The sequence below is a fragment of the Vombatus ursinus genome, unplaced genomic scaffold (assembly GCF_900497805.2).
Source record: "Vombatus ursinus unplaced genomic scaffold, bare-nosed wombat genome assembly UNPS02014786.1, whole genome shotgun sequence".
Classification (NCBI taxonomy): Eukaryota; Metazoa; Chordata; class Mammalia; order Diprotodontia; family Vombatidae; genus Vombatus; species Vombatus ursinus.
The window spans coordinates 31337627-31347868 of record NW_020954564.1 but is presented as its reverse complement, the minus strand read 5'-3'; the positions used below and the strand labels follow the sequence as shown (position 1 = coordinate 31347868).

At 44.1% G+C, this 10242-nt stretch overlaps 1 protein-coding gene across 1 annotated transcript in view; it reads left to right on the top strand.

Moving 5' to 3' along the window:
• Positions 1 to 10242, top strand: part of LOC114047223 (BPI fold-containing family B member 3-like) — a 33120-nt gene that overhangs the window by 4561 nt on the left and 18317 nt on the right. Inside the window, exons 3-8 of the mRNA XM_027868016.1 lie at positions 706 to 810; positions 1661 to 1801; positions 6746 to 6809; positions 7940 to 8000; positions 8644 to 8735; positions 9472 to 9651. Coding sequence (XP_027723817.1) covers positions 706 to 810; positions 1661 to 1801; positions 6746 to 6809; positions 7940 to 8000; positions 8644 to 8735; positions 9472 to 9651 — 643 coding nt within the window. The remainder of the gene's footprint in view (positions 1 to 705; positions 811 to 1660; positions 1802 to 6745; positions 6810 to 7939; positions 8001 to 8643; positions 8736 to 9471; positions 9652 to 10242) is intronic.

Genomic DNA, 10242 nt, shown 5'->3' with positions numbered 1-10242 from the left:
GATTCTAAGGTCCCTACCAGTTCTAACATTCAGATTCTAAGGTCCCTTCCAGCTCTAACATTCTATGTTCTAACGTTCCTTGCAGGTCTAGCACTATATTCTAAGAACCTTTCTATTCCTAACACTGTGTTCTTTGGTTTAAGGTCCTACCTCTAATACCATTTAACTAACGTTTGGGTTTTAGATATTCTCTCTGACACCAAATTTCTGTACGATATGATCAGATGAAATGTGACATGGAAAACTCCAGGCTGGGGCCATGTCACTGAGAAGGTACAGAGCAGATACAAATTTGCATTGGCAGAGGGGGTTTTCACACCAATAGTTTCCTATATATATATAAACTCACAGGAAAGAACAACAGCAATGACAAATCTTTTAAAAAAGCTTGGCTCTACCTGGCAGAAAGACAGCCTGGAATGAACAGACCTGAGTTCTAGTTCCAACTTTGCCACTAACTTGCTGGGTGGCCACTTAATCTCTCAAGTGTGTTGGCCTAGATGGTCTTGAAGGCCTCTTTCAGCTATAAATCCCAAGGTGCTAAGGCCTGCCACCCTCTACTTCCAGGTATACCCAGGACTTCCTCTTCCATTGCAGGTCCATTCTAGAGGAAGGTTCACCTGTGGTGCCCCTACATAGGATGAATGCCTGCTCTCTCTATGACCTCACCTTCTCTGACTCATTTTCCTTCTCCTTAACTGGCAGGTTGAAGATTGAAGAGCTCACACTCCCCAAGGTATCCCTGAAGCTACTGCCAGGATTTGGGGTACAGTTAAGCCTGCTGACCAAAGTTGGCCTCCATGGATCAGGGTAAATGGGATCCTTAGGAAGGGGCCATTTCTATTGACTCATGGGCATCTCACCCTTGCTTAGCAAGGCTGAGCTTCATGCTTCAGGCTGGGTAGTGGATGGATGGTCATGGGCTCAGAGTCAGAGTGGCAGGGGCTTATTGAAAGGAGTAGGGCTTAGTTAAGGGGACAGGGGTTTAGTCAATGGATGAAGGATCAGCACAAGGTATAATTGGGCTCAGGGAAGTGGATGGGGGCTAAGAGGTAAACACTATACATATACAAATATGGCATAGTGTCATGGAAGGGGTTCCAAACTTGAAGTTGGGAGACTTGGATGCTGACATGGGCTTTGCCCCTGACTTATGGTGTAACCTTGAACAAGTTACTTCACCTTTTGGGTTTTATATTCCTTATCTGTCAAGACTGGCCCAAGTGGTTTCTTGAGTCTTTTCAAAAATATTCCATGTTCTAAAGTTCTTACTGGCTCTGACATTCTGTGCTCTGAGGTCCCTCCTGGCTCTGACATTCTGTATTTTGAGGTCCCTCCCAGCTCTGAATTCTATGTTCTAAGGTTCCTCCTAGCTCTGACAGTCTGTGTTCTATACTCCTTTCAGCTCTTATATTTTAAGTTTCAACATTATATGTTCTAACTCAGTTCTAACATTCTGTGTTGTACATTCTAAGTTTCATTCTAGTCCTGATAGCCCATTTTCCATGAACCTAAGATACATTTACTGAGACCTAAAACATGTACACATCTGACCGTAGCCACTTGGGCATATCTCCATCCTGTTACTGATATGGTGTTGGTCTCTTAGCCCATTTTGGGGGGGGGACCTTTAACAGTTCCTCTCTGAATTTTCTCCCAGCCCCCTGGGGAGCCTGTTGGAAGTGGCAGCTGAGGTGAACGTGTCATCCAGGGTGGCTTTGGGGGTGAGTCCCAAGGGCACACCAATCCTCATTGTGAAGAGTTGCAATACCCTTTTGGGTCATATCAGCCTGCTGTCTGGGTAGGTACTGGTCAGTTACTGGGTAGATACTGGGATTAATGTTTGGCTTGAGGCAGGTAAGAAATCTCCTCCTTACTTACTCATGATACTCAAAACCCAAGGTCCTCTGACTCTGATCACCTCTTCTCGGGACTTGGGATTTGGATCTCTCTTGAACCTGACAGTCTCATAATTTCACCTTCCATTTATGAAATAGAACATGGGGTATCCAGGCAATTCCTGTTTATCAAATCACATTTTATATGTCGTAGTAGTAGCTGGGTAGCACAGTGGGTAGAGAGCTGGGCCTACAGTCAGGAAGACCTGAATTCAAATCTAACCTTAAACATATTAGCTATGTGGCCCTGGAAAAGTCACCAAAAAAAAAAAAATCTCTTTCTGCCTCAGTTTCCTCATATGTAAAATGAAGATAATAATAGTACCTATCTCCAAGGTTTATTGTGAAAATAAAATGAAATAATATTTCTAAAACACTTTGCAAACCTTTAAGCTCCATATTAATGCTAACTATTATTATTTAACCCTTCTTCAGGTACTTGCTAGCTGTGTGATACTGGGCAATTTAGTCTCTCTCAGCTTCAGTTTCCTCAACTGTAAAGTGGGGATAATAATAGTTCCTGCTTTACTGTGCTGTTGTGAGGCTCAAATAAGATAACCTATGTAAGGTGATTTGCAAATCTTAAAGTATTATATACACATAAATATAGCTATTGTTATTGTTATTATATTGACATCCAGCTTTACACAGAGGCTAATCATGTCACCTCACATCTGGACAGTGCTTCACAACTGGAATCCTAGAACTTGAAAGGTAGAGATGGGACCCTGAGAACAGGAAAGGGCCCAGGAAGAGAAAGACTAGACTCGTAGGACAAACTTCACTAATTCAGACCTGCTGATTCCCGGTTAGATGTGGGAGGTACTCCTCTGCTTAGGTTAGAGCTGTACCCCACTTAGAAGGCTTGGCTTTTCATAGTTGTTGTTCAGGCATTTCAATCCTGTCTGACTCTTTGTGACCCCATTTGGGATTTTCTTGTCAAAAATACTGGAGTGGTTTGCAATTTCCTTCTCTAGCTTATTTTACAGGTAAGGAAACTGAGGCAAACAGGGTTAAGGGACTTGGCCAGGGTCCCATAGCTAGTAAGTGTCTGAGGCCAGATTTGAACTCATGAAGATGATTCTTCCTGATTCCAAACCCAATGTTCTTTCCACTGTTATCACCTAGCTAGTTGTTCATAGAGGGCTCTTGAAAGTCCTAAAAACAGGAAGAGATGAGGTGCTCTAGTGGTAGAATTTCAGATATGGTAAAAGACTATTTGGGGAGGGGTGTTTGTATGTGTGTCCAGGGGCAAAGAGGGAGAATGGTATTGGTTATGCTGCTACCAATCTGATTCAGTGGGAAAGAGTCCTAGGCTAGAAGTCACAAGACCTAGGTTCAATTCTGCTTCTAATTGTGTGACCTTGGGCAAATCCCTCGTCAGTCCTGGGACTGTTCCCCACGTGTAAGAGAAGGGATTGGGACCTGATGGTCTCTCAGGTGTCTGCCAGCTCTGGCATTTTAAGTTTGGTTTAGCCCCTCGACCCTCCATGGTGTCCCTTCCCCAGTGTTCTCTGTTCCAAGCTACCCTCAGCAAGGGGTGGGTCTGAGATCCCTCACAGGGAGTCTCTTCCCCCCAGCATGTTTACTCTCCCAGGGAGACTTGCATTCTTGTATTCTCTGCTGGGGTACGTGAAGGGCTCTGTTCTGTTTCTGTTTCTGTAGGGAGATCAATCAATCAATAAACATTTATTAAGCACCTATTATGTACTGGGTACTGTGTTAAGTGCTGAGGACACAAAAAGAGGCAAAAGACAATCCCTGCCCTCAAGGAGCTTATAGTCTAATAGATTCGAGGTCTCAGTGATCAGATTGGGGAGAAAATTACAGAGTGATAACGAGGAGCTTTCCTGGCACCCTTAATATCCTACCTCATAAGCAGTTCCCTATTGTGCCTACTGGTAAGGGTGCCTATGGGGTGGAGGTGGGGGTAGGGAAGGATTTGCTCTATGGGTACCTTTGGCTGGTTTTCCAGCCTATGAGACCTGTGGGTATGCATAGTTCAAGAACCCTGTATTCGGAGTGAAAAAATGTGCATTCAAATCATTTTCTCTCCAGTTAGCTGTATGACCTTCAGCAAGTCATTTAACCTCCATGGGTCTCTGGTTACCCCACCTGTGTAAGATGAGAAGTGCAGAATGAGCCTAGGAATGGCCTCAAACTTTAGTCAAACTTCAATGTGGATGCAGAGGAGGGAGGAGGGGGACTACCGAGCAGAACTGAAACTATTTCTAGGATCCTAGATTTAGAAATGGAAGGGACCTCAGTTTACCCACCTTCATTTTACAAATGAGGAAATGGAGTTCCAAGCAACTCGCTTAAGGTCACACAGGAAGTAGGTGGCAGTGCTAAGATTTGAACCCAGGACCACTGACAACAAGTCTGGCTTTCTTTCTGCTGCATTTTTGAAGTGTGACAATAAAAACTAAAAGCTGATCGAACAGTAGTTACAAAACATTTCTTGGACTCATTTTCACCTTTGCCAGGTGACTGAACCAGGTCACTGTAAGTCAGACAACACCCCCTAGTGGACCCAGGAGAAAGGTTACGGAAAAAGATGCCTTCCTGGCTGGAGTCACATGTTAGAAGCTTGGCTTTGGCCGCTTTTAATTTTTAAAATTTTATCTTTCTGGGTGAAAATGGGTACAGTTGCCTGGTGGGGTAAGGAGACCTAGCTTCTATCCCTGGTTCTGCTACTGACTATGTAACTTTGGGAAAGTTACTTTCCCTTTCCAGATCTCAATTCCTTCATTAGTAAAATGAGGGAGTTGGACTAGACCAGGGATGTGCTGGAACCAGCTCTAACTGGCTTATGAGAGCTGATTGTTAAATTTTCAGTGTGAAAACTGGCTTATGAGAGCTGATTGTTAAATTTTAAGTGTGAGCATTTACACCTCAGAAACTGGCAAGCTACAAGTCAGGGCTTGGTTGATTATTTTGTCCATTGCCTCGGCATCAGAAGTTGATGTTTCTACATGTTAATAATGCAGATTAACCTTAAAACAGCATCAGACCTACATTTTGTTTTTCAAAGAGCTGGTTGTTAAACATTTATGAGCATACTGCTGGACGAGATACATTTCAGAGTTTCTTCCAATTTTGTCATCTACAAAAACTATGTGTTCTAAAGTTCCTTTCAGATCTGACATTTTATAGTCTGTGATTCTGGTCTGTGGGTTAATCAGTTCGGATAATTTGTATTTCTATGTCAGCTACGAATGGTTTAGCCCTCCCAGAGAACATTAGACCTTAGCTCACTTTAAATTCACATGTCAGACAAGTCCTTATGGAATGATAACAGTGGTAGAATGTGAGGGAACAATTTCTCAGATCAAAACCAGGAGCCAGCAGGTAGGGCTGTGATAGTGTATCCCTCTCCCCACCCCCTACTCCTCCACCCCCTCCACTTTCCCAGTAGATGAGGGACAGGAACTCTCAGTGTCTGGGCAGAAAAACTCGGGTCTTAGGCTAGGGACTGCCCAGTAAGGGAAGCAACGAGAGTATTGGTATTGCTTCTGATGCCACACTTGGGCAGAGCTGTTGTTAAGATCTTTCAAATGAGACCTGATCGGTTTGAGGCAGGGAGGGGAGCTTCTGCATAGTAATTGAAGAAGGCAAGTGATGTGGAAGAAAGAAGCTGTGGCTGAGAGAGCCCTACATCCAGTCAGCCTGTAAGGCCCTCCACCTCCTATCTTCTACTTCCAGACTTGTCTTTCTGCGGTCCTTAACTTTCAAGGGGGTCCTGAGTGTTCACTGTAACCTGACTGTGCTGGGATACAAATATTTAGGGGAGCAAATAGCACCCCTGCCCCCAGATTGCTGGGTCCTCTAGTTAACCAATCTACAAACATTTATTAGACAGATTTGAACTCAAGAAGATTAGTCTTTCTAATCCAGGTCTAGCATTCTATCCACTGTGCCACCTAACTGCCCTACAAGCATTTATTAAGTGCCTGCTATAAGCCAGGAACTCTACTAAATACTGGAGAGATTAAGAACAAGTGATACAAAATAAAAGTGCTCTCAAACAGCTTCCATTCTAATGGGGGAGATGAATATATAGGTGTACATATATAGATAGAGATAGAGATATATATATACACACACGCACATATAAAAGTTTATCCTATATATACATATAAAGTAAATTTACAATAGTATGTGTTTGTATGTTGTGCATGTGTACTAACAACTAGGGGAATCAGGAAATGCTTCATGTAGAATAGAGATTCTTAACTCAGGGTCCATGAATTTGGTTTAAAAAATGTATATACATATACACACAAATATATATGTGTATGTGTTGATAATTGTATCAATGTAATTGTTTCCCTTTGTAATACTCTGCGTTTTATTTTATGCATTTAAAAACCTTCTTTGGAGAGGGGGGTCTATCCACAGGCTTGACCAGATTGCCAAGAGGGTCCAGGACACAGAAAAGTTAAGAATCCTTGGTGGAGAAGGTGGTATTTCAGCTGAGTTTTGAAGAAAACCAGGGAATCTAAGAGGCTGATGTGAGGAGGCTGGGGGGGAGGGGAATGACATGTGTCCTAGGCATTGGGGAGCAACCAGTCCTAAGGCATGGAGACAGATGTGGGATAGCCTGCATTAAGAATATTAAGAAGGTCCTGGTGATTGAGCCACCGATTGTGTGAAGGAGATTAATCTGTAACAAGGTTGGAATGTCCCACACCTACCCTACCTCCTAGAGATATCTTGTGTTTCTCACAGCCCCTAGGGTTGCCCCAGCCCCTTGAGACCCCATAGTTTCACCTGAGTCTCACATCCCTTAGGCAAGACTCAGTCCAGCACTTTCTATGATTAACCCTTCTGTTGCTTTGGCTTAGACTGCTGCCAGCCCCACTCTTTGGTGTGGTGGAACAGACACTCTTCAAGGTGCTGCCCAAACTGGTGAGTCTCCAAACTGGACCTGCCAGGCTGATGCCCTCCGACTGACCCTTGAAGTCTGGACCCTGCTGGGAAATTTATATAACTCCCCAAATGACACCCAAGTTAAGCCCTTAAATCCCTGCATCTAAAATTCCCTTATGAAAACCCTCTTAGGTAATTCCATCTGACCGTATCAGCTCCCAGAACACTTGATAGTTTTGGCAGAAGGGGATGGAGGTGGAGGAACAAGGATGTTAATAATATTAGTAATAATTATAATAATAACAGCTAGCATTTATGTGGTTCTTCATGGTTTGCAAAATATTTTATAATATCATTTCATTTTATTCTCACAACAGCCCCAGATGGTAGGTATTATTACAGATTTGAAAACTGAGGCAGAGGTTAAGTGACTTGCCCAGGGTCACAGAGCTAGTAAATGTTTAAGGCCTGTTTTGAACTCAGTTCTTCCTGACTCCAGGTTTCTCACTGTACTCATGGTAGTCACTGTGTCACCTAGCTGCCACCCCACCCCACCCCCAATATTATTTCATTTTATCCTCATAGCAGCCCTGGGAGGAGGATGCTCTTATAATTCCCATTTTATAGATAAGAAAATATTAGGCACAATGTCACTGACCCAAAATGTCTCAAGTGACATCTTACAACCAGAGCCCCATATGGGACTCAGTCAGAGCTAATTGGGACCCTAAAAAAGAAAGGTCATCCAGCCTAATGCCCACATTTTATGATTGAGAAAACCAAGGAGCACAGGGGTTATGACATGAAACACATAGCGGATTGAGTGCTGGATTTTGAGTCAGGAAGACCTGCCTCAGACATTTATTAGCTGTGTGACCCTGGGCAAGTCGCTTAATCTCTATTTGCCTCAGTTTCCTCAACTATTTCCTAGGATTGTTGTAAGCATCAAAGAATATACGTGTAGCACTTTGTAGGCCTTAAAATGCTCTATAGATGTTATCATTTTTATTATTATTATCTAAAGAATCCATGGTACAGAGAGAGCAGTTGAAGCCCAGAGAGGGATCATGTAGAACTGACAGGGAGCTCTGAGGCCTTTTAGTCCAACCCTCTCTAAATCCCACAATCCCAGGACTCCTCCAGTTGTGTCTTCCTTCTCTCCCATGCAGCTGTGTCCCATCGTGGACACTGTCCTGGTGGTGGTGAATGAGCTCCTGGGTGCTGTGCTATGTAAGTTGTGGGTACCACTCCCTCCACTTAGTTCTTCTCTGTTTCCTTCTCTATTGTCGCATAAGGACTTAAGGCCACACACTTAATGTGTGACCTTGGCCAGATTGTTTCCTCCTATAGAAAATGGGACTGATAATCTTTGTCCTGCATCTCTCACGAGGCTTTCATTAGGCAGATCTAACAAGAGGACACGCATGAAAGCACTGGGCAGCATTGGGCAGATGTGGACAGATGTGTGCTATCTCTATTAATAATTATAGCTGACATTTCCAAGGAACTTGCAGCTTACTAAAGTGTCACACGTATCAGTGCATCCTCACAACAGCCCCTAGGTTAGGCAGGACTGACTGCCTTTTAGACATGATAAAAACTTAAGTCCAAAGAGCCCCAAGTGACCTGCCTAAGATCACATAGGTAGTCAGCGTAGAAACAGGATTTGAACCTGGGTTCTCTTTCTGTTGTACCACCCTGCCTCTCATGCAATGAGAAACCTCACTTCTAATGCTATTTCCACTATAACACATATTAAATGCTTAAAAACATTAGACTAAGTGGAATAAAGCCCCATAGGCCAGGGCTGTAGTGGGTGGGAGAAGTTGGGCCCAGGGCTAGTTTAATGATACTCTCTTCTCTTCCCTTTTAGGCCTTGTTCCCCTGGGTGCCCTGGGCACTGTGGAATTCACCCTGGCTACCCTGCCCATCATCTCCAACCAGTATATCCAGTTGGACGTCAATGTGAGTAAGCTTCAGAAGCTACTGTAAAACATCATCTAAGTGAGAATTGTGAAGGGCTCACCTTTTACTTTTTGTAAAGGTAGGGGCCTTGGGGCTGTTGTAGGCCACTCTCCATCCATGTAGATGCTTCTTACAGAAAATTCGGGTATGGGTGCCTGGGTGGGTGAGTGGGGCTCATGGCAGCTTTTAATGAAACAACAGCTTTCAGACCTAAAAGAGAACTGAAGAGTCATCTAGCCCGACCCATGCCTAAATAGGAAGCCTGTCCCTAGTTTCCTTGAGAAGCAGTCATTCAACCTCTGTCTACACTACCCCTTTTTTCTCCCTCCTGTTTTCCAATAGGAAGCTTGTTATTGCCTGAGCAGCCCATTGTATTGGCGAATAGCTCTGACTTTTTGAAAATTCTACCTTATGTTGAAGTTTGCCCTCCTGTAACTTCCATCTACTGGTCCTCATCCTATTCTCTGGGACCCAACAAATTGTTTCTGACCCCTCTTCCCCATGGTAGCTGCTCAGAGGTTTGACAACAGCTTTTCATCTTTCCTAGTGTACCCTCCTTCAGGGTAGGGACTCCCCTAGTCCCAGTTCTTTAGGGTCCATTGGTGTCATGCCTGGATATGGGTGTCAAGGCAGGGTCTACATGGGGAGTTGGGGGATATGGGTTGGAAGCCAATATCTAAGGTCAGAATCAAATCTTTTCCCGCTTTCTCCACCCCACCCTGCAACCTGCCCCCAGTCTCTGGTTAAGAGTGCGGCTGGTAACGTGATCGACCTTCCTGAGCCCCCAAAGCCCATCAAGATGCCCCCAAAGGAGGATCATACCTCGCAGGTGACAGTGCCGTTGTACCTCTTCAACACTGTATTTGGACTCCTTCAGACCAATGGAGCTCTGGACATTGATATCACACCTGAACTGGTGAGTGATAGGGGGCTAGAACTTACTACAGCTATAGAGATGCCAGCATTGGGGATGATCTTCTCCATGGGGCTCAGGCATCCCGTCCTACTGCCATTGCAGCAGAGAGGTTGGAACCTTTTCCCAATTTTGCCGAATGAACACACTTGTTGAGTTTACAGGTCCTGGGTCCAAATTCCAGCTCTGCTACTCAATCTGTGTGACCTTGATCGAGTCATTTAAACTTAACCTCTCTGGCCTCAGTTTTCTCATCTGTAAAATGAGGGAATTGAACCAGATAATCTCTAAGGTTTCTTCCAACCCTGAATCCATGATTGGCCTACTTTTCATATTCTCCTTTCAGTCTGGGCTGGTATTTGTCTTGAAAGGAACACGGGAAGTAGTGAGGTATGGAAAAAAAAGCTTTGGATTCAGAGAAAAGTCCAAGGTTCAAGCCCCAGCTCTGCAACTAACTTGCTGTGTGACCTTGGGCAAGTCAAATTCACCTTTCTGGATCTTAGCTTCCTCCACTGTGAAACGAGCATAATCATTCCATCATAGGATTGTGGTAAGGAAAGCGTTTGGTGAACCTTTTGAGAACACTCTAAATGT